This window comes from Paroedura picta, chromosome 7, assembly GCF_049243985.1.
Source record: "Paroedura picta isolate Pp20150507F chromosome 7, Ppicta_v3.0, whole genome shotgun sequence".
NCBI lineage: Eukaryota > Metazoa > Chordata > Lepidosauria > Squamata > Gekkonidae > Paroedura > Paroedura picta.
Genome location: NC_135375.1, coordinates 20779201 through 20806788, shown reverse-complemented (window position 1 = coordinate 20806788; position 27588 = coordinate 20779201). Strand labels below are relative to the sequence as shown.

The window sequence follows — 27588 nt, the reverse complement described above, 5'->3', positions numbered from 1 at the left end:
GGGTGGGTGAGGCTGAGAGAGCCTTGATATCACTGCCTGGTCAGAACAGTTTTATCAATGCCGTGGCGAGCCCAAGGTCACCCAGCTGGTTGCATGTGGGGGAGCGCAGAATCGAACCCGGCATGCCAGATTAGAAGTCCGCACTCCTAACCACTCCTAACCACTACACAAAACTGGTGACCAGATTTCAACATTGGTAAAGCGGGACACCATTGACCGGGGGAGGGGGGTTCTTGATTAAAAATGTGGTTTATGTGGAGCAACAAAAAGTTTCACAGAATGCAAAAATAGTATTGTAATATATATTTTTAAATTTCAACATAAGTACAATTTGCCAAGTGCCCCCAAATGTCCCTCCAAAAGTGGGACAATCTGGTCACCTTAGTCATTAGCCCCATTTTAAGAGACAATGATGTACTGACACAATAAACATTACAAAAGAGTAGACTCTGGGTATTGATGAGGTTGGACCACGTTGAAAGAAATGTCACCAATTTCAGTAAGCCAAAAACTATGCTTAACGTGACTCACCCTGAACCCGAACTGGTGAGCTGCAATTAATTTACAAAAAGGAAAACATTATTTCTAGGACGCGCATGACTTTCCAGGAAGAAGTTTATATATTCTTTTATGGGGTGTCCTAGAAAATAAAGAGATTTTTTTTTTAAGAATTATTATTTATTGGATTTTTAAACCGCCATTCTCCCATGGTGGGCTCAAGGAGGTTCCCGTGTGCACAGTTAAAACATGTAGAACGAACGCAGAGGAAGACGGAGATAAAAAGCAGAGACGCATATGCTGAGCTTTAACAGAATTAAGCCCATATCCCCCATGCATATTAGTCAATGTAATACTGAAAATTAGACTTCATAAAGTTAAATATTTCTTAATCTAGCTCTACCTCCAAATAGTCTGCCTCTGCTGAAAAGCTGTATTTGCAGCTGCACAAAACCAACATGTGTGGGTTTTTCTTTTTTTTCTTAGCTGATTAACATATAATAATTATCCTGGAGAATCCAGGATACAGGTCAAAATTAATCAGTAAATATATTCCAGTGCAATTTTTCTTTTTTTGCAAACTGCTAGAATCTGTGGGACTTAATTAAAACCAGTATTGAAAGTCCCGCGTAACGATCACTCTGTGTACCATCATGGCTGTTTCCGATACACAGATGGGTTGGGCTGCAGAATGCAGCCCCTCCTGGCAGTTCACACAAAATTCCCCATTTGTTTCAATAGACAGGGCACATCTATACATGTACTTGGACTCTCCACATCACTAGACCAAAGAGAGAAGCTTTGCATGCGCTGGAGGTCACTGTGTTCATCTGGGTGAGAGGTTGGGGCCATAATGGACAAGTTAAAATAGATGCAGGTGGAATTCAAAGGGAGCCAGACACAGAAGACCCTTAAAATTAAAGCATCCAATATTTAATATGGTATTAACACATTCACACTGTTCTAGTATGCTTCTCGAAAGCTAAGCATTAAGCTGGTATTGTTTAAGGCTCCGCAGAAGTGGTAACTCAGTAGTAGAACACATGCTTTCAATTCTCGGCATCTTTGGGCCCTGGAGAGTAGAAAGGTTCTGAGTTTACAGCTGCAGATTATTTATGGCTTCAGTGCTGCTGCCACAGAAAGCCTACGGTGACCTGGCCACTCCATAGACATTCCAGGCCCCTTTTCCTGAATTTTCAGTTTTTGCTCCGAAGTTTCTCTTCCGTACATCCTCTGGCCATTAAAGCAAAAAACATGCAGATATTAATCTGTCCAAGTGTCCTGCAAAATCAGAGCTACATGTTTATGAATATTGTCCGTTCACATAATTTAACTTTTAAAGGACTTTTTATTCTGAATTGCCTAAGATGTCAGCTAGAGAGAAAGGTAGTGCATGAACACCTCCAAGATGAAAGTACAGTTAAACATTTAAAAAGTCTTCGGATCCTGGGTTAGGAAAGTTCATGAAATGCTATTGTGGAACTACGTGGGGATACGTGGAGAAAACTTAGGCTGCAATTGTCAAAACCCTTTCTTGAGAGTACACCACCTCACTACTTCCAAATAGGCTTGCTTGGGTTTGCTTCCAAAGGAGGATCTTCTGCTCAAAAAGGATCATGATGCTAATCCTGCTCTCTTTGCAGTGCTCCTTTTTATGGGAGGTCTATGAACCGTGAAGACCTGTTCTGCATGTAAGGAAAACCCACAACAATCTGTGCTGTTTATTCCAATATCTGGTATTGGCCATGGCATGACTTCCCTGCTGTTCCAAGCTGCTCAGAAAGCTACAGCCTGGCTGGCATTAGCTGTATGCAAAGTGCACAATGTTTGTATAATACTGCAATGATGCAGAAAGCATTGGGACTAATAACTTTCATCCCAAGTTTTTGTGCACCACAGCCATGATGGAAGAAGCCATCTGTACGGAGAAATGGATAAACACCATTCCCCACCATGGCTGAAAATGGATCAGCTAATTTCCAAGAAAGGGCAAACTGAGAGCACGTTTGCTGAGAACAGAACATAGATGAGCCCTGGTGGAACATCGTCCGTCTAGTCCAGCATCCAGTCTCACACAGTGACCAACCAGTTCCTCTGGATAGCCAACAACAGGGCATAGAGGCCGAAGCTTTCCCCACTGATGTTGTCTCCTAGTTCTGAAATTCAGACTATTAGTGCCTCCGAATATGGAGGTTCCTCTTAGGCACCATGGCTAGTAGCCATTGATAGATTTATCCTCCATTAATCTATCGAATCCCCTTTTAAGGCTCTGGATTCCTGCAGTCCTCACTGAATTCTCCGACAGTGAATTCCATATTTTAATCGCTCTCCGTGTAAAGCTGTAATTCTTTTCCTCCGTTCTGAACTGAGAGGGAGAACTAGTTATGTTGGTCAACTCTCTTCACCCCATGCATAATGTTATAAATCCCTATTACGTTCCCCTCTTAGTTGTCTCTTTTCTAAACTGAAAAGTTCCTGACTCTTCAGCCTTTCCTCCAAGGGAAGGTGCTTCACTCTCCTAATTACCTTGGTTGACCTCCCCTGTACTTATTCCACCTTTGCAATGTCCTTTTGAGATACGGTGACCAGAACTATACAAGTAAGAGGATATTTTCCCCTAGCAATCTAAGCAAATTGCCTTTTTTGTGGCAATGAAGCAGTTCTGAAGTCGGCTACAATTAGGATCTCCCACCCATCCAATGACCTAGAGGGTAAAGTATTTTCTTCCAAGCCATCAATACAGATTACCTGGTCCAAATCCAATGGGCTTTCTTTGAGAATGACAGAAACAGAGACATGTTAGACAAAGTCCATCATTTTAGTTCAGGGATTCCAGAAGCAAGTTCTACTGAGTTTCTCAAACCCAAGAGAGGTCTAAGACAGGGGTAGTCAACCTGTGGTCCTCCAGATGTCCATGGACTACAATTCCCACGAGCCCCTGCCAGCAAACGCTGGCAGGGGCTCGTGGGAATTGTAGTCCATGGGCATCTGGAGGACCACAGGTTGACTACCCCTGGTCTAAGAGAACTAAGCCCTAAGAAAACTGTGACTAGCCCAAGGTCACCCAATTAGTTGCATGTGGAGGAGTAGGGAAATCAAATCCGGTTCTCCAATTTAAAGGCCACCGCTCTTAGCCACTACACCACCCAAGTAAGGCATTCTACTTCCCTTCATGGGTTCTGTTTCTTAGTTATACTGGAGTGTGACACAGTGTTGAGGATCATAATTTTTTAATATACGAAAAGCTAGATATTCTGCTTAGGATAATAGGGATGATACAACCAAAACAATAATCTAGGGTTTCTCAAAACCTGAAGATTGTTTTGGAAGTTCCTCAATGGTAAAAAAGCTGAGAAAGGCTGGTCTAGACTCATCCCTGAGACAAGAAGCAGTAGACTCAAAGAAGAAGGGAAAAAAGAGCTCTTGGAGAAAGTTTAAAAGTCTAAATACAAACTTGGGTGAGCTAGAGCAGGGGTAGTCAACCTGTGGTCCTCCAGATGTTCATGGACTCCAATTCCCATGAGCCCCTGCCAGCATTGGCAGGGGCTCATTGGAATTGTAGTCCATGAACATCTGGAGGACCACAGGTTGACTACCCCTGAGCTAGAGGGTGGGAAGAAGTAGATCCTGTAAAGGAATTTTCTACAATAAACCAGCTGCAAGACAACCACACTACTGGCTCTGATGACAAATCGCAAAACTCAAGACTGCTACATTTCAAGCTTGGCTGCAATTCTATTTCTGAATTGAAGTGGGGATGTTGGGGGGGGGGAGGAAGGGAGTGAGAGAGGCTAGGGACATAGAACACCTGCTGTGAGGGAATTTAATATCACTCAGTTCCATCCGCCTATTCACAAAAATAGTCATCACATGTGTGGTACGAAAAAAGCCAGATAACAAAACCGGATAAATCCCCAATGATTCATTTCATATTCCCTTGTTTTGTTTTAATATGAAAACTTGTGTTTGGTTTTTTTTTGTGTGGGGGGGTAACTTTATACCTTATTTTCTGTCAGGTTCTTAATGCATTTCAAGTAGTAATATCTCAAATAAAATGTGATAATGTGGTAGAAATTTCTGGGGATTCCATACATTTCAGGAATATTGGACTCTAAGCAGCTCCTTTTCAGTGAAATCAAAATAATGTTTAAACACACAACCCTTTTTCAAAAAAGTACAAAATCTACGTTCGGCTAAAATTACAGGAATACCATCCGAATTAATGTAAGCTAAAAGTGGTTGGCTGCTAGCCCTCCTCACATGGAGAACAGCACTAGAGTCCATAAACACCTCTTCATCTAATAAAACTGGCTACCACAGGTCACTAGCCCCCTTATTACCTAGAATTCCTTATTAGCTAGCTGGTGGTTCAAAGTAGAAGGCTCTCGAGAATGAATGCAGCATTTCAATTATAAAATTGTGCTTACTTTGTAGTTTAAAAAAATTCCTTTTTGCAAGCTCATTCAGAAAAGTATGACTATTTGAGCAAAATGTTTTTTTTTTTTTACTTTATCTTGAATGTTAAATAAAAGAATTTCATTTATGCATTTTGACTGAAACGGCTTTATTGTTGCATTATTTCTGATGCCCCAGCTAGTTTTAAATAGTAGAAAAAGAAGACCTATTAGCCACCAGATGCACCGGAGAAGAAAAAAGCTGACGTGGACAGCACAAAACACAGAGACGGTTGCTAGTTGAGATCCTCCATTTACTAACGTGGAAAGTCATCTTGTGAGGGACAAATTAATAGATTAGAAATAAGTGTTGGGAGTTACTGAGGAAAGTGGTTACCCTGAAAACGAGAGACAATCCGGACCTCGTTCTGGCTCTCATCTGTTCCACATAATATATTTCTGGTAAGGCCTTGGAGGAGGAGCGTGTCTCATGGCTTAAGTGCCACTCAACACTAAACACCCACTCAGGGTGGCTATCCCGCCCCTCAGTGCCTCCTCCTCCAACCAGCTTGCCTGTTTGTCCAGCGGCCAGCCAATCACCTTCCATCCCCCACCCGATCACCCCCTCCCACCTCCATCCGAGGCTTGGAAGCTGCAGATCCCTGCCGTGTGAGAGCTGCCCCTACTGGTGAGCTCCCTAACAGCTGCCTTTTCAGGTCCTGGGGGCAGGGGGAGGCCATCCACAGAGTTCTTCCACCACCACCCCCGATCTAGCGCCTGTGGTATTCCTGAATGTAACAGGTTTGGCTCCTAGTCTTCTAATAACGGAGGAATTTTTGAACTTGTAGCTGTCCATGTCAGCTTCTTTCTTCTCCAGTGTTTTAAATAGCTGCCTGAATAACCCAGACTAGCCTCTCCTCATCAAAACTTAGACGCTAAGCAGGGTTGACCACAGTTAGCATTTCGATGGGGGACCACTCAGAAACACCACCTCTGCTCATCTCTTCCCTTGAATGTCCTGTGGGAAGGGTCTCCATGAGTTAGTTGCAATCAGACATGGATTGTTCTCCTCCCTTTAACTATAGATAATTCTTCTGCGGTTGTTTCTACAATTGCACCGCATTGTTTTCATGTAGCAAGCCCTCTCAAGCAAGTCTCTGGAGAAGCAGCATATAAAAATTCTAAATAAGTGGTTTAATTAAGTGATTGCCTGACGATCTTACCCCATACTATGCTAATAGAGCTTCAAGAGTCAGTGTAATAATAGGAGAACAGGGGGTTTTCTGTAGCCCGCTTTTTGCTACCTGAAGGACTCCCAAAACAGCTCACAACTGCCTTCCCTTCCTCTCCCCACAACAAGCACCCCATGAGATAAATGAAGCTGAGAGAGCTCTGAGAGAATGGTGACTGGTTCAAGGTCAACCAGCTGGATGCACATGGAGGAGGTCACTCAGCTGGATGCTCTTAACCACTACACCAACTTGACTCTCATGATCATCCTCGCCATTGGGGTAGAATAAAGGCCAATAGGGCAGGAAGGGTAACATTTATCAATGTGCTGATATTCTGCTCTTTAGCAGCTTTATCCCAACATAAACTTTTTGATACCAAATCCATTGGTATCATCTGGAACGCCTTTTTTTTTTTTTTTTGGAGGAATGGGAATTTGTAGCGAAGTGAAAAGTTGCACATCTTATTTAATATTCAAAGCCACTTTAGCTTCCAGATATCAGGATAACTAAGATTCCCCTGGCCTACGTAAGATTCTTCATAAGAAAGGCTAGTGATTTTTAATATGTAAACCAGAGATGTTTCTTAAAGAACCAAGTAACCCTGGAGTACCACATCGAGGCTCCTCAGCAATAATTTACAGCACTGGGGAGCCACCTGCTGGTAACTAAAAAATAACCTAATTAATCTAAAATAGAAGGTTTCACTATCAGCACCATGGCTGAAGGCCAAGGTCAAAAAAATTAACAGTGTTTGCCTGCTTCACGTTCCTTTAAATAAACTGAGCTCAGCCAGCCAATTTCCGTGGAATTTTACAGGCAAAGCACCAGGATCAGTCACGCTAACCGCAAAGACCAATAAGACTGGGTTTTTTCCCCTGTCAAGCGGCTGCCAACTCCTGGTGGCCCCATAGCATTTGGAAGGCAAGAGACAAGCAGAGGGGGTTCTCCATTGTCTGCCTCTGTGTAGCGACCCTGAATTCCCTCAGTGGCCTCCCATCCAAATACTAACTAGAGGTGAGCTTCTGAGAAGCTAATGGGGACCCTCCCAGGTCAAGATGAATGCCGATAAGACTACATTGTGTTAAAGGGATGATCCTGTACACAGTGTCAGCTTTACACATGCTGAAGTTTTAACAGACATCCTGGTCTCTGCCCGCAGACTAGTATTAAAGCAAATACATTAAAGACTGAAAGTTACATTTCTGTCTAAAAACAGACACGAGAACAGCATCATAGCTGATGAAAACAATTTATGCATGAAAACCATAGAGTCTCAATCTGTATTTAATGTTGTTGGATTGAAAGGTCTGGGAGCATTTAGTTGCAGACAAGATGACACAGACCTGGCCGAGGATTGGGACCCACTGGGTATCACTGTGTACTTATTAAACTTACCATCTACTTCTCTTTTACAAAGTTCAGTAATATATTGGGGGGGGGGGGGGGCTGCAGGGCCCCCAACCAAACACTGACCAGAACTAGTTAGCTTTGTGCTGCACCATGAACCTTCAAGACCACACCTTGGCTCACTGACACATCTTAAGGTACAGGACACAAGTTTTATTGTTGAAGTTTAGCATGTCCAACCCTGTAAGCTGCCAGGAACTGCAGAAGCTTTCTCAGCCTCTTGGAGGAATAAAAACATGTAATAAATAGAAATTTAGACACGATGAACAAATCGGAGGTTTTTTTTTCCATGTCCGGTTAACTGGTGAATTGATGTAATTTTCAATTGCAACTGCCAAATGCAAGTGACTTTAGAAATGGGGATTACTTCTGTTCCTCAGTAACTAGGATTTGTAAAAAAAAATATCCTGGTTAGGATTCCCGGTTACTAAGAAACGAATCCAAGGCACCTATACTTGGAGGCCAAAAATGGCCTGGAGAAAAGCCACGCCCCCTCAACCACCATAGCCCAATGGTGAGTTGAAGTGTTTTCAACATTCTCCTCCTCGTCAGCTCCTCCATTGGGGCAAGAGGCCACTGATGGCCCTCTATGGCAGATTATTGGGATTATTCCCACTACAGTCAATGGCCTCTATCTGGACATCATGATTAACTGGAGTCAAAAGTGTTTTTTCATTCTGTGTGATTTGGTGTATGTGTGTGTGTGGGGGGGGGGGGGAGATACTATCTGGCAATTACTCTTGTCCATACCTGGCAAAAACTCTAATAAGTTCTAGTTCAGGGAGGAACAGCGGCTCAGTGGTGGAGTTTGCATCCAGACGGTCCCAGGTTCAATCCCTGGCACCTCCAGGATCAGGTAAGAAGGAATGAGAAAGACTTAGCTTTAGAGCTTAGAGCTTTAGCATTGCTGGCTGAGTAAACTACTACAGAAGAGAACAGGAAACCTTTCTATGGCAATGTTTGTAATAATATACACAATGAATAAATACAATTTCTTTTACATCTTTTATATGCCATAAGGAACAACCATAACGGCTTCTAGATCAATTAATGGCGAGATTTAGTATAAGGCAGCTTTGTATGTTCATAATGTCATAAACTCTTTCATGAATGCATTTTTTTTATTTATTATATGAGGAAAATATGGGTCCACCAACATCACCTCCCTGCCTACACTGATGAATATTTATCCTTCACTGCAGTTTACAACTGTTTGTTGTTCCCCCTTTTAAACAATTGCAGATTGAAGCATAAATGAATTATGGATCTTTATGATTTGGGCTACAAATTCTTAAGGTTAATTCCGTTAGATTAGGATCCCTCTGTGCACGCACACATGTTGCTCAAAAGTCAGGTATATCTTAACACGAGTCTGCCTCACCCAAGTTTATAGGCAACAGCATCAGATTCTAACAGCTCTTTCAAAATATTATGTTCCCAGGCGCTTGTTTTTCTGTTGCCCCCTTTAAGCGCTTTGAAAACAAGAGAAATTGATTGCTTCCTTCAGAACAAAAACCACTTCCCATAGATTACGGGCTGCAATAATAATGATGGTGCCTAATTTGCCAAAGTAGTAAATGCATTAAGCGAGCAAACATCAGAAGGAGGCATTTGTTCCTATTAGCTCCTCAGAAATCAGACTGCCAAGAAAAACAGGAGAGTTTGGGAACAACCTTGCAATTTCTATTCCTAAGGCTGATGGAAACCAGAAGCCTTTTGCAGAGTCTAGCTCTATGAGAAAAGTTTTCACAGTGTTGGAGCAGCATCCAGTAGCCAGCACACGAAAGAGCATACATTGTGAATACAATGGTTAAAAAAAATGAACAGACAACAGTGACACAAAAAGGGAAGATGCTTCATCGAGCAGCCAAACCCACAGCAACCGTCTCACCCTTCCCAAATCAAGGACTGCTTGAGTATTCTTAAATTATCAGTTAAAAAGGAGGAAGTCTAGAGGTATCATCAACCCTGACCTGGATGGCTCAGGCTAGCCTGATCTTGCAAAGGCTCAGAAGCTAAGCAGGGTTGGCCCTTGTTAATACATTGATGGGGGGGGGGGGCTACCAACAAGGAAGTCCATGGTCGCTACACAGAGGCATAGGATGCTGGGGGAGAAACAGAGAACCTTGGCTGACACTGTCATGTTGTGCCCCACTTCCACGACAGAGAAAAATAAGCCAAATTACTAAGGGGCCAGCTCCCCAAAACGATGAGGGAAGCACACAAGGCTCTTGTGTACCTAACACATATATATTCCTTGAAATCTGCATGTGCATATTCTTGCCTGTCCAGTGTTTCTACGGCAAACAAGGTTGGGATGTGCTTTGGGTTATGTTTAAGGTCCTGCCTCTGCACAAGAGCCAGTTTGGTGTAGTGGTCATCTGGCAAGGCAGGTTTGAGTCCCTGTTCCTCCACATGCAGCCAGCTGGGTGACCTTGGGCTCATCACAGTCTTGTTAGATGCTGTTCTCACAGCCTCGCCTACCTCACTGAGTGCCTGTTTTGGGGAGAGGAAGTGTAGGCAATTGTAAACTGCTTTTATGACTCCTTTGGGCAGTGAAAAGTAGGGTATAAAAACCAATTCTTCTTCTTCAGTGAGAGCTGTGTGAATTGCCTCTTAGGAATCTCAGGGAACAGAGCTTTGCTTAGATGCCATTTTATAAAATGGAACCACTTAGGTGTTTTCTGCGGTTAACTACACCCCTACAATGAATGGCAGCAGACAGATCGGGTCAGACCAAAAAGTAACTCCAATGATTCTGAGGGTACTTTCTGTTTCTTATTGGCCACAGCAGCCTCCCTTGCCTTGCCCTGCCTCTGGAAACTACTCTGAAAACCAAGGAAACTTTTAAGAGCCACATACTCTTAACATGTTGACATGCGGAAGAGGGAACCGGAAATGCTTTCTATCCTCATGCAATTGAAAGCATCTTCCATTTATTCATGGGGTTATATGAACACTGGCTCAATTTGGGAGGGGTTTTTAATATTTTTTTCCCCAAGAACATTAATTCGGCTGTCGATCACTTAGAGGCAGACTCCGAGATAACTTCTGTATAGACTTTCTTCCACCTGGGCAAATACACATCCCCCTATATACAAATCACAGCTAATACTGGAGGAAAAAAAGCCTTCCGAGAGAAGGTTTCACTCCAATTAGTATGAAAAGTAGCTCTGTCAAACTGACAAATGACTCTCGTTAATCTATAAAAGCTCTGCTATAGTATTACACTTACAGCTCCTTGAGTCCCAGTTTTGAACTTTAAAGTGGTATGCGAACACACAAGAGACACTTGCTGCTAGCGGTGAAATCGTTCCAAATACTTTTCTTATTAAGTAAAGCAATTTGGGTATCTTTGGGAACATAATTAGACATTCATTTATACCGCTGCTGACATGAGTTCTAGTCACTCGATCGGGACAGCAATTTCAGCATGGAATTGTTGAACCCATATTTGGTAGAACTACCAAACACATGTTTATAAAGAGGCAACTAAGATGTCTGGAATAATAATTTAAAAAGAAATCTTATTGTTTCGCTGTCCAAAAGCTGTTTCACAGAATAAAAAATTCTATGTTTTTAATAAATTATGCAACGGCGAAATGCTTTACAACTTGTACCCCTGGGAGAGAGATGTTGTTCTTGCATCTAATCTTATTAGTTATATTGGGATGTTAAGAATGTCTAGATCCTAACACAGAAAGCTCGAGAAAAAGTTTTAACAACCTTACATACAAGATAGAAACTCCTAACATACCAACGGTTTCCTTTTTTGCATACTTGGGCAGTATCCTACCACTCTATATACAGAAGCTTTTTCACCATTCCTCTATTGCCATGTTATTGCTTAACAGAAGTTCAGTGTACAGACTTTAATTACTCTCATTGAAGAAGAAGAGTCGGTTCTTATATGCCGCTTTTCCCTACCTGAAGGAGGCTCAAAGCGGCTTACGGTCGCCTTCCCTTTCCTCTCCCCACAACAGATACCCTGTGGAGTAGGTGAGGCTGAGAGAGCCCTGATATCACTGCTTGGTCAGAACAGCTTTATCAGCGCCATGGTGAGCCCAAGGTCACCCAGCTGGTTGCATGTGGGGGAGCGCAGAATCGAACCCAGCATGACAGATTAGAAGTCCGCACTCCTAACCACTACACCAAACCACTATACCAAACTGGACAACTAATAGCCTTCTATACTGAACTCTGCAAAAACAATGGGCAGAAAACTTGAAATGCAGCAAGCTTTCTATTGCTACAGCGAAGTCTTTGCGGCAACACTCACCCATCATTGGAACACGTCAGGAACTCCTCTTTTATCTTGGGATGCCAACAGCCTGAATTAAGCATTGCAGTGTGCCCCTGGAGAACAGAATAGAATGATAAAGCAATCATAGAATCACAGAATCATAGAGTTGGAAGGGGCCATACAGGCCATCTAGTCCAACCCCCTGCTCAACGCAGGATCAGCCCTAAGCATCCTAAAGCATCCAAGAAAAGTGTGTATCCAACCTTTGCTTGAAGACTGCCAGTGAGGGGGAGCTCACCACCTCCCTAGGCAGCCTATTCCACTGCTGAACTACTCTGACTGTGAAATTTTTTTTCCTGATATCTAGCCTATATCGTTGTACTTGTAGTTTAAACCCATTACTGCGTGTCCTTTCCTCTGCAGCCAATGGGAACAGCATCCTGCCCTCCTCCAAGTGACAACCTTTCAAATATTTTAGTAGAACTACTGATTTGCTCTCTCCTTTTTTTTTGGGACAGTCCACAGATACATTTTAGTCCTTTTAGTCATTGATGTATTCCTGATGCCTGTTTCTTGAAGAACGCATGAGGCTGCCTTCAGACTGTCTACTCTGAATGGCGGCAGCTCCCCAGGGTCTCCTGCACAGGCTGTGTTTGAAACTAATTTGCATTATAAACGTTACAAAAACAAATTCAACTAGAATACACACCTGGAAGAACCATACTCATAAATCCATAAATCCATAGCAACTGCCAAGGATTTTCAAGGAAAGGTCTTTTATATGCTCGATATGCTGGACTACCTGATCGTTTTGACTGAAGTTGCTCAGGATTGAACCTGGGATCTTCTGCATACCAAGCAGCTGTTCGACCACATGAGCCACAGCTCTCTTCTAATCCAAGATTATGACTCTCGGTTTAAGGATTCTTAACTCTTAGTTACACCTCCGTTATCACCTCCATGAATCTACACAAGTCATATTTCTGCTAAAACAAACTAAAGATATTTAGGGGGGGAAAGGAATCATCTGAACAAACAGTTGCATTTTTCTAGCTCCCACCGGTTATGTTAGGGAAAGAGGATATGTGGCCAAATAAGGAAAAGAACAAAAGGCCTGTTGCTTCCACTGTGAAGTCCGTCACCCTTTCAAAGTCAACCTGTCAAACCAACAGTGATGTTTCACCGGGTTGTAAGTTGCCATGGCAAACGTTACAGAAGCTTAACTACCACCAGGTGACATTGATCCAGTACTGAATAGGGCTACATTATAACTACACTTGTCCTTTGGCTGCAATGATGTCCTAAACATTTATAATTTCGCAGTAAGCATGAGATAAGCACCGTTTGTTTTAAACAGCTTCCCATATGCATTCTGCTAAGCCAAAAGAAACATCTTGAGGACATGAATGGCCACAAGCAATGAGTGTTTTTTAACTTAACTATCTGGGAGACTGCTGTTGTCTGTTGTCTTACCGGTTAGCAGAATATCATTTACTGCTGAATGACAGTTATTCATTTTAATCGTATGTAAGCTGTTTTGTTTTTTAAAGAGCCTCTTGTGGCGCAGGGTGGTAAGGCAGCAGAAATGCTGTCTGAAGCTGTCTGCCCATGAGGCTGGGGGTTCGATCCCAGCAGCCGGCTCAAGGTTGATTCAGCCTTCCATCCTTCCGAGGTCGGTAAAATGAGTACCCAGCTTGCTGGGGGGTAAACGGTAATGACTGGGGAAGGCACTGGCAAACCACCCCATATTGAGTCTGCCATAAAAACGCTAGAGGGTGTCACCCCAAGGGTCAGACATGACCCGGTGCTTGCACAGGGGATACCTTTACCTTTAAGCCGTTTTATCCTGCATGACAGAGGTGAACACAATGTGGCCTCAACAGAGCCAGTCTTTGAGGGCAACTCCAGTGCTTCCACAGGGCACAGCTTTCAGAGTTCATCCATTCGCTTCAGCAAAGTAAGGAACGGAATGCGCTTCCGGCTAGAGTAGCCTTTCTCTACCAGGGTTTTGGGCAACCCCGGGGTTTCGTGACAACCCTGGAAGGATTTCCTACATGGGTGGGAGTTAGTTCATTGTTTATATATTTTTAAAATGTGTTTAACCTTACTTGGGTGGTATAACCATATATGGTCATGTTGACCCTCCCACTCCTCCCCAAATGTCCAATGAGGGATCTGGAGGCGGAGGGGAAGGGAAGGGCCTTGGGCGGGCGGTAACACAGCTATGCTTCCCAACCATATTCCGCAGAACATGCCACATCTGGGGTTTCTCGAAGCCTGAAGGATGTTTCAGGGGGTTTCAATGATACAAAAACTTGAGGAAGGCTGTGCTAGAGAGCTGGTCCCTTGTATTGAAATGCTTGAGGAAGCCCACATATACACAAAAGGGCACAGAGAACTTTGGATCATGGGCAGCAAATGGGTAAAGGTAAAGGTTTCCCCTGTGCAAGCACCGAGTCATGTCTGACCCTTGGGGTGACGCCCTCCAGCGTTTTCATGGCAGACTCAATACGGGGTGGTTTGCCAGTGCCTTCCCCAGTCATTTCCTTTTGCCCCCCCAGCAAGCTGGGTACTCATTTTACCGACCTCGGAAGTATGGAAGGCTGAGTCAACCTTGAGCCGGCTGCTGGGATCGAACTCCCAGCCTCATGGGCAGACAGCTTCAGACAGCATGGTGTCTGCCTTACCACTCTGCGCCACAAGAGGCTTTAGCAAATGGGTACGTCACGCTTATACAACTTGTAAGAGTTTTGAGGACAATTACATTTCACAACAAACACAAGGCAGCCACTGCAAATGGCATCTTTCTACATAAGGAAAGAGGAGTGAGAGGGAATAAAATCAATGTGGTGATGGCAGATGCTGCTGAAGCAAGGTACTTTTAACCTGCACATCCAATCACATCTCCAGGGGCCAATCGGAAGCCATGCTGGTCAAGAGCCCGACTTGGCCGCACTGACCTTCTGAATACGCTTGGCCGATGCCAGATAGGTATCTGTGGGTCACGCAGTGCCCACGAGCACCACACTGGGGATCCCTGGTATAAGGGTTCTCCATCTTTGGATATTTTTAAGCAGAGGCTGGATAGCGATCTGACAGAGAGGATGATTCTCTGAAGACTTAAGAGGGTGGGCAGGTTACAGTGGATGAGTGATAGGGTTGTCAGTGTCCAGCATAGTGCAGGGGGTTGGACTAGATGACCCATAAGGCCCCTTCCAACTCTATTATTCTATGATTCTAAGGCACAGTTGTGCTTGACATCACCATTTGGAACATGCCCTTGCCTCTGCCGGCAACAGCCGACAACATGGAAGAAAAGGCAACTAATCATGCAATAAGACATCAGGACAGGGGATACATTTTAATACATGCAACACAGTGGGAGGTGTAAGAACTTGACACAAGGCACAATTTTCAGGGGCAGCCCTGTGCTTATTCGGAACTGCATGCAGATGATGTTCTAGCACTTTGCAAGTTACAACACTGAGTAGGTGTCACTCCTGAAAGCTATGCAAACAAGCATGGAAGGGCTGCTTGTCTTCAGCCTCTGCTACAAGCAGGAAAAGGGATCTTCAATGACACTCCCTGCTCGAGCAAAGTATTTCCTGCTTACCTTGGTGTTTGCCATGTCGACAATGTATTGATCTCCTTTTACGCACTCCATTACGGGGAAGCCATCCCGGTCAAGGACTTTTGCTTGAGAGTTACCGGAGACTACAAGGATTACGTCCCCCGTGCTGCTGTATTGCAGGGATCTGATCTGGTGACTGGGAGGGAAAAATGGGCAAATGAACGTTCTATAAGATCACTTTCAACAGACTATCATTTTAATATTAATTCTTAGAATGTTTAAAAAAATGAAGATAATTTTAGAGAAGAACTTAGAAAGAAGAACCGCCACCCTTCTTCCTGGAAAGAAATGCTTACAATTAAAACAAAACTAAATTAATAGGGTTTTGTTGTTGTCAGGTGCGAAGTCGTGTCGGACCCATCGCGACCCCACGGACAATGATCCTCCAGGCCTTCCTGTCCTCTACCATTCCCCGGAGACCATTTAAGTTTGCACCTACTGCTTCAGTGACTCCATCAGGCCACCTCATTCTCTGTAATGAATTTAAAAAGGTACATATATTTTAAAAAAACCCAAAACTAAATAGAACTAGATAAGATATAGGAGCCTTTTATCTATCTCCATCTTTAACAGCTTATCCCAGAGAAGATCTCTAGGGATAGAATCAAAGGCCCCCTTAAGGTCAAGAAAAGCTGCAAAGAGCTTTGGACCCTCTTTCTTACTATATGTGTTGACAAGGTGGGCAAGGATGGTGCAATGATCAAGGGAGGATTTTCCTTGACAGAATCCAACCTGCTCAGGGACTAAAATCTTTTTCTCAGTCAACCACAAGGTGAGTTCATTTGACAGGAGTTTGGCATATAGCTTCCCAACAATAGAGAGAAGGCTGATGGGTCTATAGTTGGTTGGGAGCGAGCGGTCACCCTTTTTAAATACCGGAACAAGGATTGCATTTGTCCATGAGTCAGGCATTAAGCCTGTTTTGTTAACTAGAGTAAAGAGAGCGGCCAAAAGAGGAGCCCACCAGTCTGGAAAGGCTTTGAGCAGCTCAGGAGGGATCGAATCAGGTCCTGGTGCTTTTCTAGGCTTTAGTGTAAAACAGAACTAGCTGTCATGCATTACGAGGCATGCTCAGTTAAATGCAAACGCCCTGCATTTGTCCCATCCTGCTTTCCCTGTGTATGTAAACCCCATAAACAAATTGTTCACCAGAGCCATGGCTCAATGGCAGAGCATCTGCTTGACATGCAGAAGGGCACAGGTTCAATCCTTGGCACCGTAAACTAAAAGAAATAATGAAAGGAATTAAAGAAACTGACAGTAAGTGAGGCTAAAGACCCTGGAGAGCCACGGCCAGTCTGAGTACACAATACTGACTGTGATGGACAAATGGTCTAATTCAGTATAAGGCAGCATCATAATAAAAGGGTTACATTTGTTTACTTGCTTCATTTATACTTTGCCTTTAGAATCATAGAAACACAGAGTTGGAAGGGACCTCCAGGGACACCTAGTCCAACCATCCGCACAATGCGGGAAACTAAAAACTATGTGTCTACTCATAGAGCAAATTAGTTTTATGCTCTCCGACGTGGAAACAGGATGCTATTCTAATCTAGACAGACCCCCGATCTGATCTGTTGTGGCTCTTCCTACAATTATAAAGCCAAACTAGCTCTAAGTATCGATCCTGTATACAAGAGTCACCTGACTGATCACAAAAGAAGTCTTTCTGAAGTCGCTGAGGCAGACGCTGAGGTCAACGAAGGCTCATCTATTTGAACAAACGAGGCCTTTCTCGTCTCCTCAGCGTGGGGAACATTTTTTGTCCTTATTCGCGTTAATCCAAACGGGACCGAAAGTATGTAAAAGAAAAAAAATACATTGACGAGGATTTAAGAGCAAGACGGCCAAATTACAGAAGGCAGCATCATTTCCAAGAATTACAGAACGCACTTACAACATTCTCGGTCTCTAAGGGAAAGTTTCTGATGCTGAGATACGGACAAACCGCAGACAACATAATTTTGTTGGGGTTGTGGCGGCAGCCCAGGAGGTAGCTGGTTATCTTTGGAGGCTGCACACTCATAGCTTTAAAGGAAGTGGATCAGGGGTAGTCAAACTGTGGCCCTCCAGATGTCCATGGACTACAATTCCCAGGAGTCCCTGCCAGCATTCGCTGGCAGGGGCTCCTGGGAATTGTAGTCCATGGACATCTGGAGGGCCGCAGTTTGACTACCCCTGAAGTGGATGGTGCATCTCTTCTTTCTTTCAAGTTACGTTATTAAAGAATCAACCTTAAATGGTTCCTGAGACCTGAAAATACCATTTTTGGGGGGGTTAATTGTACAGTTTTGCTGCTATGACATTAAGACTGCAAGCCACATGGTCCATGCATTATCTGAACATGCACCTGTGTTTTGACGAGTTTCCGCTGAGTTTCCTCTCCAAAGATGTTCCCAAGTAGCTCTTTTACATCCTCCCTGAGACCGAAATGCACTTGAGGGATTTGATACGAATGCTTTAGGAGGAGTGGAACTGTGTTCTGATTCCCACCCCGGCTACCCTTTAAAAACCACATGCTAAAATAAACAAAAAGCAACCTGCATTTCTTCAAATGGCCAAAGGGGTTCTGGCCTAAAACCAGCAGATTAGAATGGTTACATCTACTATCAGTATCTCTGTCAGGAGATCATGGGAAGATGAATCCCCTTTGGAGAACGACAATCTATCCCCAAGTCCTTCCTTAGCAGACTTTTCCTCCCCAAAGTAAGCACTGGCACCCCCCCCCCCCCGGAGACATCAGGGCCCTCAGGACTAGTGGTCCCAGCACAGACTTCCATCTTGCGTGACTCTGTCTAGTCTTGATTTCAAGCCACCACTGTCCCTTGGATTACAAGGAATGAACAAGACAGAAGTCGCTTGCCTATGCTTCCATGACCCTGCAAAGCTACGTAGACCCACCTTTAAAGATGAAAAGAGCTTCAGACTTAATTTTGCTATATATGCCCAATTTTCTCCTGCTCCTTGACTCCAGCTCTCTTCTTTAAAAAAATGCAAATGGACATTAACAGTGTGGCCAATCTTGGCTCCAAGACATGGATCGTGATCCACAAAACAAAAGCTCATATGAACACAAAGGAATCTACTTAATGCTGAATCAGACCAATTTGGCCCATCAAGGGCAGTATTGTCTACTCAGGCTGGCAGCAGCTTCTCAAGGTCACTTGCTCCCTAATTGGAGATGCCGGGGATTGAACTTGGGACCTTTTGCATGCCAAACAGAGGTTCTACCACTGAGCCACAGGTACAGTGGTAGAACAGGTAGAGTTTTCTACTTTCCAACATAAACAGCTGTGGTGTTTGCAAGTCTTCCATTCCATCCAGCTACTAAGTATTTAGCAGAGTCTGCCCTGAATTCTTACATTAATTTCTGGAACTTTCAGCCAAACAGTGACACAGAAAACTAGAACCTTTTTTGAGGTGATCTTTTCATGTACGGTGCTGATTTCACAGATATCTTTCTTTTGCTTCCCATTCCACATAAACAGAGCAGAAAGTTGGGGCAAGGTTGGGACTGTCATTTTTCTTTTGTGGTTCCAGATTACCTCTTTTCTGAGTTTGTAGTTTTCAAACAGTGAGTGGCTCTCAGGGATCATCAGTGTAATACCTGCCATTGCTATTAAATAATATAATTTATTAGAAAATACAGCACTGATATATACCATTCGCATGGCTGCAGAGATCGAAAAGCTTGAAGAGAAGCATCCATTCCAGCAAAATCCCAAAATCTAACATCATAGTCATAACCTCCTGTTATCAAACGCGCACCTGATGGATCCAACCCTAAAGCAGAGACCTATAAAGAAGGGTAAAGATACTATTACTGCAAGTTTATCCATTTTACCATTGCATGTTTCCAAATGCCTTCCCTTGGCTAAAGAAGTTTGTTTCAACTTATTCAATCCAATGTTAAATCTGCACTGATGGAAGGCACTTCTGTGGATGGAATGGGAGTTCCTTGCCTCCCCCCCCCCCCCCCATGACAGCGTTGTGGCCCAAAATGAATCCTGAAGTGCTGTTCCTAGGAGAAAGGGAGCAGCATCAAGGGGGAGTCAGAGGTATGCAACATGAGGAGAGAACTTGACACAAATCTACAACAACTTGCTTATTTGAAACATAGGCTGTTTGTTTACAATGTGTCCCATAGACTCGTTGGTCGAATGGGGGACATTGGTCTCTTGGCCTTTCCTCATTGGGCTTGGTCCCCAGGCCCTGGATCATCCTCAACACTCTCCTCTGTGCCCTCTCAATTTGGTCCACATCCTTTTTGAAGTGAGGCCTCCAGAACTGCACACAGGACTCCATGTCAGGTCGGACCAATGCAGTCATCTTGTCTATGACTCTCCCTGTGAAGCTGACTAGCTCCACCCCTTCATGAGCAACCTGTTTCCATAACCCTGGGAAGGAGCAAGGTGGCTAGATCAGGGGTAGTCAACCTGTGGTCCTCCAGATGTCCATGGACTACCATTCTCATGAGCCCCTGCCAGCATTTGCTGGCAGGAGCTCATGGGAATAGTAGCCCATGGACATCTGGAGGACCACAGGTTGACTACCCCTGTGCTAGATCACTCAACAGGAAGCATACAAAGTCTTCTCCACTACAAATGGTGACTGTACTTGGTGCATGCATGTCCGGCCAAGTGATAAACCTTTCACTGCACTGAGCGGACAGATTGTGTCCATGAGTTCTTCATTTACTTTGGGCTCCTTTGGCTATATTATCAGCATTTCCAAATTATTTTCCTTCTTTTTTGTTAAAAAAAGAAAACACAATAGCCTTCTCTGCACCCAGGAAAAAATCTTTTGCAGACCAAGTGCCATCCCAACAGCTTTTCACAATACTGGACCGTTCCAAGCAGACTGCACTAGATTTAGCATCACAGAGGGAGAAATCATCTTAGACAGTTACTGTGTATACAGACGAAGCAGCTGTGAACAGTGAACACAGAGAGCCTGGCTTCGAATCCGTCCGCCGATTATGTAACACTTTCCTTTGCTCACCTCCATGTCAAAACTGTCAGAAGGAAATTTATCCCTGCAGTTTCACTGGGAAAACCACTCCTGTTACAAGCAAGGCAACTGGGAAATTAATTAGGTTTCTGGAAAGGATCTTCAACGTGGGAAATCTTTTCTGAGACTTCTCAGCTGCACAGGAACACGGTCATCAACAGCTTAAATTCATTAGTTTGAAGAGAGACAGATGGAAGTCTTGGTGACCTGACCTTACAGGAGAGCTGGCGCAGAAGCCACAAGGAGCCACGGGCCTTTAAGCAGCTCCCTTCTAGGCAGCAAAGTCAGACAGACAGAGCGGGGAACAAGGGAAGTTTGGTTCGGCTGTCAAGGAACCGTAGCTTGGTATACACAGGCAACTATCTTCTCGTGATGGACTGCTCTGTGGCCGAGCAAGAAGAGGGACTGTGATGACTCCACCCTCAGGTTTATATGAACTAACTTTGTTGGTTTTAAAGGTTTGGAACCTTTCTGCTCGGAATGGAAGTAGCTGTGCAAATTCATTTCCACGCCCCCGAAGGGCACCCAAAGCAACTAACATCATTCTCCTCTCCTCAGTCTTATTCTCACAGCAACCCTTTGCAGTGGGTTAACCGGTTTGATGTAGTGGTTAGGAGTGCAGACTTCTAATCTGGCATGCTGGGTTTGATTCTGCACTCCCTCACCCAGCCAGCTGGGTGACCTTGGGCTCACCACAGCACTGATAAATCTGTTCTGACTGGGCAGGGCTCTCTCAGCCTCTCCCACCTCACAGGGTGTCTGTTGTGGGGAGAGGAATGGGAAGGCCAATGTAAGCCGCTTTGAGCCTCCTTCGGGTAGAGAAAAGCAGCATATAAAAACCAACTCTTATTCGTCTTCTAAATAATAAATAAATACATAAATAAATAAACAGATGCACATATGTTCACTGTAATATGTGAACAGGGCTAGAATATTTGTAGGATGGTGGCTTTGATCTTCAGATTCAATCCAGACATATTCTTGAAGTTACTCAAACCACCTTGCTCTGCTCAAGAGCATCTACATTCCTGTCCACTACAATCCACCACAGTTAGCATACATATCTAACGCATGGCTAGAATCAGAACAGGATTGAGAAAGTTTCCAAAATTATATTATAAAACTTTGGAACACACCATCTAGCACTGTGCTTGGCGTAGTAAGTTGTCTTTAGCAACTTAAACGGAAGGTATTAACACTTACTGTTTTTGTTCCGTGGTGCAGTGTAATTTCATGAGAGTCTGGAATCTTCTTGACAGGATGCTAAAAAGGTCGTTAAGACAAATGTTTAATACATGGCTAAAATCCAACCTACAAGCTACACAAAGGAAAACTCACTGTTGAACACCAAAACTATTTCCCCCTTTGTTTAAAAGGATAGTAGTACCACTAAGAGCCTGTTGTGGCGCAGAGTGGTAAGGCAGTCGTCTGAAAGCTTTGCCCATGAGGCTGGAAGTTCGATCCCAGCAGCCGGCTCAAGGTCGACTCAGCCTTCCATCCTTCCGAGGTTGGTAAAATGAGTACTCAGCTTGCTGGGGGGTAAACGGTAATGACTGGGGAAGGCACTGGCAAACCACCCCGTATTGAGTCTGCCATGAAAACACTAGAGGGCGTCACCCCAAGGGTCAGACATGACTCGGTGCTTGCACAGGGGATACCTTTACCTTTACCTTTAGTACCACTATAGATCATAAAATTAACCAGGGAAGAGGCGGTTGTACACTGTCTGCTTTAACACATCTAACATAACGATGTGCATGGTGCTACTTCTTTCAAAGCAAATCAATTTGCAATGGAATCCTGTGCATGTTTACTGAGAAGTAAGTCCCAGTATATTCAGGACAGCATCAATTCCTAAACTGAAGTGGGTCAAAAGACTAAGGTCCATTCAGGCCCAGTCAGTCAGAGTTGCCCTGCCACCAACCGTTCAATTGTTTTGTACAAAAATGGAAGGGAGAAAACGGCCGTTTTAGAAAATGGCCACCTTATAGTCTCCTTAAAAACTTCAGGGAGTTCTCCTTTGGCCAGTGAAGTAGTCACAATCCTGGTTAGTAGAACCAACTGTTTTTCCTGCCATGATTTAATCAGTCAGGAAAGGTCAAAGCTTTTTTCTGGCACACAAGGGAATCCACTTTGGATGTAGAGCTAGTCATAAGCTGAGAACGGTGGTCTCAGATACTACATATTTCAGAAGGGGGGCTCCAAATCAGATACTTTAGAAATATTAGTTGGAACTATACCTAACAGATTTTCCATTGGCACCCAGCAAGCCTTTAGATTTTGATCTTGTACAAAAGAACTTTCCACACATTAATTTGACCACTAAGGAAGACCCTTCGGAGTCGAAACACATTTGATCTATTCTGTCATGTGCAGTTAGATATGTGTTGTTTTTATTATGTTTTAAATATATATCAGTGCACTTTGTTTAATAAAAATTTGCAAGATTTTTTAATATTGTGTTTGCAGCTCAACTCCTTTCCCTACAATATAAATAAAACATTATAATAAAAATCCACAATAAAAACCACCATTATAAAGCCCCAGAAAAATAATCATAACCAATAAATAAAAATCAAACGAGCTAAATGCAGTTCTAAATAAAGCTATCTTCTACTGCCTACTGGAGATTGACAGCGAGGAACCAGGTACAAGTGACTAACCTGGTTTTTCAAGGGGACTATAACTTCATGGAAGACTGGAGAGATCTGAAATCCCTGATCCGCCTTTCCTTTGACTTGTGGTGACTTTCATGACCTCATGACCATCAGTCAGGAACAGCCAAACAATAAGACACCCAAAAAGATTCTGCTAGTAACTTAGTTTGGAAATAATGTGAAACTGAACACAGAGACATTTCTGGAAAGCACCAAAGTATATGAACCTCTACTCAGTTACCATATCTAGAAAACTGCCCATGATCTGACTCCTAGTCTTGTAAAACCTAAATGCTGCCCGGAACCAGTAATACAAAGATTTGAACACTATGGTTTTGATTTGTTCAGATATCACTAAAGATGTCTACACAGAAGTTTCTGTCCCATTCGTTCAAATAAGAATGGGATATCTCACATTTCATCTCACAATAATTCTAGGAGCCAAATTAGACCGAGAGTTAGTGACTGGCAACAGGTCATCCAAGAGGTGGAATGGAGATTGAATCTAGGCTTCTACCATCTTGCCCTGACCAGGATGGCCCAGGCTAACCCAATCTCATGAGATCATGAAAGCTAAGCAGGGTTGGCCCAGGATAATATTTGGATGGGAAACCACCAAGGAAGTCCAGGGGGGGTTACACAAACGTAGGCTATGGCAAACTACTTCTGAACATCTCTTGACTTGAAAGCCCTATGAGGTTGCCGTAAGTCAGCTTCAACTTGTTAGCATTTCCTACCAACGCTGTTCCAGCATCTTAGATCAGGATTTTGTGAAATGCTGGGGTTTCTTGACAGCCCTGGAAGGGTTTCCCAAAAGGGTAGGAATTAATGTTTAAACGTTTATCAGGTGATCTGACCTTATATGAAGGTGGTGGAAAGGGGAGGGGCCTGGGTGAACATGTACATAGCTATGATTCCCAAACATATCCAGCACGATTGTGCCACTTTTGGGGTTTCTAAAAGCCTGAAGAATGTTGAGAACAACTGTCTTAGATCAATACTCTAATCACCCTGCAACTTGGAGCAGAGCCTCAAAAGATAACAGGATCCACAATGTGGCCTTGTCAATAATCCCTTCAATCCAAAATGGTTATTTAGCTTGCTCATTGTAACAGCTCTGGACTAAGCTTTATTATAAAATGTTTTTCAAACCGAGTATGCTGTGTATGTACATGCTGAGTTTGATCAGGTACAGCTAGGATCAATACGTAACATAGGAAACCAAGCCTCATCTCCAGTTACACACTCTAAAACAGTTGGTTTCTATGTCTTCTTTCCAGCAGTACAACAAGCTTTCTACCAGTAGTAGGGGCTCTGCTTAGCCAAGAGGTCCCATTTTGACCACTTCTCTTCATCATAGTCACCCATTTCCCATAGCTTTTAGTGCACATAAGTTTACACATGCACACCACCCCAACATGGTCTTTTCAGCACTCACAAGTGACTGCTTGGTGGGGGGGAGGGAAGCCAGGAAAGAGCATGGGTCTGCACAGGATCTGACCCATAATGTGCAAGTAATGTGCAAATTCCCAAGTTCCTAGAAGTACATTCTGGTGACACAACATTAGCTGTGTAGTCCAAGGGATTCCAGAGCTTTAAACAAAGCTGTTCAATCAAAACAAAAATTAAGATAACAACCTCTGGGGACATGCCTTGGCATGGTACCTCTTAAAAAACAGGCAAATATTTACAAAGATTCAACGTGACCCGTATCGTTTTAATCACTCTAAGCTTTCTAAATTATCGAATACGCTAAAAATATCTCCAACCTACCAAAAAAAATGCCTATATATGAACACAAATGCATTTGCAAATAGAGATTTTCCACTGGTTTCACTCCAGAAAACCAGGAACAACGCAGATGAGTATTTCAAAGCTGTCAAGGAAAACATTTAGGCAGTGTATTGTTGAGGATTTGTGTCAGATGATACTTTGCACTCCTTTGAATGTTAACATAAACCTTGGCTTGTTGCTGCAAGAAACGGCATTCATTTAACATTGCTAGTACGAGGCAACTAACCTGGAGTACTATGTATTACCAGAATTTTAAACCCCATGCCATATCATCCCTTATTGTAAATAATAATAAGTTTTGTTGGGGTGGGAGGATAACAGATTAAATGATGTTAAATACTTTGCAGATTGACAGTGTGTATCCAACCTTTGCTTGAAGACTGCCAGTGAGGGGGAGTTCACCACCTCCTTAGGCAGCCTATTCCACTCTGTGAAAAATTTTTTCCTGATATCTAGCCTATATCGTTGTACTTGTAGTTTATACCCATTACTACGTGTCCTCTCCTCTGCAGCCAACAGAAACAGCATCCTGCCCTCCTCCAAGTGACAACCTTTCAAATACTTAAAGAGGGCTATCATGTCCCCTCTCTGCCTCCTTTTCTCCAGGCTGAATATTCCCAAGTCCCTCAACATTCCCAAGATGCATGTCCCTCAACATTCCCAAGATGCATGACTTCACAGAGCCAACAAAGTAGGCTTTGACTCACAAAAGTTTATGCCACGATAAATGTACTAGTCTTTCAAGTGCCACAAAACTCTTTGTTACCTTGGCTGTCACAGACTAACTCTGCAATCCGAAGCAAAGGTACACCTTCTAAACCCACTGATTTTGACCAACTTATGACTGTATATGGAGGAGTGAGAAATCAAGCCTGATTCTCCAGATGAGAGTCTGCTGCTCTTAACCACTACACCATGGCTGGCCTAGCATCTGTATCTTTTGATATTTCCTTCGGATCTTATCCTTTTATCCTGCTGTGCCTTTTTTTATCATTTTATCTGCTTTCATTTGCCATCCTGTGTGTCCAAGAAAATGACTCCACGCTACCCAATTTCTTCCTAGTCCTATCATTAGTTTAGATTAAAATTAAATTTGGGGGCGTACATCAAAATCAAATCTGTTCTAAAAGGTTTTCAATCTAAACTATGGTTCTCCAGTGACCAACTCCTTGTCTAATTCAAATGTCATTACACCCTCCTCCCTGCTTTTTTTCAGACAAAGCTGATATTTAACCACAAATAAAGCTTTTTGCTAAAACTAGAATATCAAATTATAGTTTAAGGGGAGAATTAAGACCCAAGACAAACAGAGGAGGCACTGAAATGAACTCTTTGCTTAAGACAGCGTGAATCACAGCCGAAGGACAGGGAGGAAGAGCCATTTAAAAATGGTTGTTACTAAACTAAAGGCAGATCTGAAGATTTAATCATAAGCAACTTTTATTTTAAAGCATGGGCTGATATTTTTCAGTTAATATTTTTAGTTAAGTGTAAATTAAGATGACCAGATTGTCCCACTTTTGGAGGGACATCTGGGGGTACCTGGCAAATTGTACTTAGGTTGAAATTTAAAAATATATATGACAATACTATTTTTTTACATTCTTTGAGTTCTATGAAACTTTTTGTTGCTCCATATAGACCACATTTTTAATCTAGAACCACCCCGCTCAATGGTGTCCCGTTTTACCAATGTTAAAATCTGGTACCTTAGTGTAAATGAATGAGACATGGAAAATAACTTGAGACAGATATAAGCTGCATACATTTGTCTTTTTTAGACCATTATTGACCCCCCCCCGCCCCATTATAGAGAGAAGATTTGACTAGTTTCTCTGAGAATTGCTGAATGTAGAAACTTCATTAGATCGCTGCTCTTAGATTCGAAGCAGATCCATTTTGGCTACTCTGCTGAAATGAAACACTTCTAAAGAAAGAAAGACAAGGGGGAGGGGCAATTCCTTGAATGCCTTTCCAAAAATTTACATTATTATAGGGAAACTGAAGCATCTTTTGTGCAATGATAGGATAGAATGATTCAGAATATTTTCATATGGACTCAGACTAGAGCAAGTCTGCACAGCATTGCATGATGAGACGTCTATTTTAACAGTGCAGTCCTAAACAAAGTTACAGTCCTCTAGGCCTGCTGACTTCAATGGACTTAGAAGGGTGTAGCTCTGCTCAGGACTGCACTGCAAGCTAGCCAGTTCTCTTCATCTACACTCTGGTTTTCTCACAGACGCTCATGGCAAATAATAAAAATTAAAGCTAACAACAAATATAATAAAAGGCACTTAAACATTTAGTAAATGTTAACAACGGCAACAATGTCCTCTTCACAGAAATGCTGTCCTGAAATATTATGCCTTGTGCAGTCCATGTAACAATAAAAGCAAGACTTCTCTTGCCGTTGCCATGTAGGTTTTTCTACCCAGGCTGGGGCCGCAACAGAAAAGGCTGGAATACAGATGACAGGTCTCACCCACCCTTTGGCAGGGCACTAACTTAAAACAGGGTGGCCATCTCTGGGTTAGGAAATTTCTGGACATTTTGGGGCTGCCTGGCTCTTCCTTCCCTGTCTGGCCCATTCTTCCCTTGCATCAGTGCAAGGGCTGGCCAGCCACACCTGGTGCTCTGGCTGTCTGCGCCTTTGGCAGGCTTCCACTGACTAGGCATGTTCTCGTTCTCTTTCTGGCCCCGCCCACTGTGTCTGCAA

At 43.3% G+C, this 27588-nt stretch overlaps 1 protein-coding gene across 1 annotated transcript in view; it reads right to left on the bottom strand.

Moving 5' to 3' along the window:
* WDR70 (WD repeat domain 70) overlaps positions 1 to 27588 on the bottom strand; it is a 112527-nt gene that overhangs the window by 69314 nt on the left and 15625 nt on the right. The window contains exons 6-9 of the mRNA XM_077347002.1: positions 21622 to 21681; positions 19071 to 19204; positions 15388 to 15541; positions 11811 to 11887 (exon numbers count right to left, since the gene is read on the bottom strand). Of these exons, the coding sequence (XP_077203117.1) occupies positions 11811 to 11887; positions 15388 to 15541; positions 19071 to 19204; positions 21622 to 21681 (425 nt within the window). The remainder of the gene's footprint in view (positions 1 to 11810; positions 11888 to 15387; positions 15542 to 19070; positions 19205 to 21621; positions 21682 to 27588) is intronic.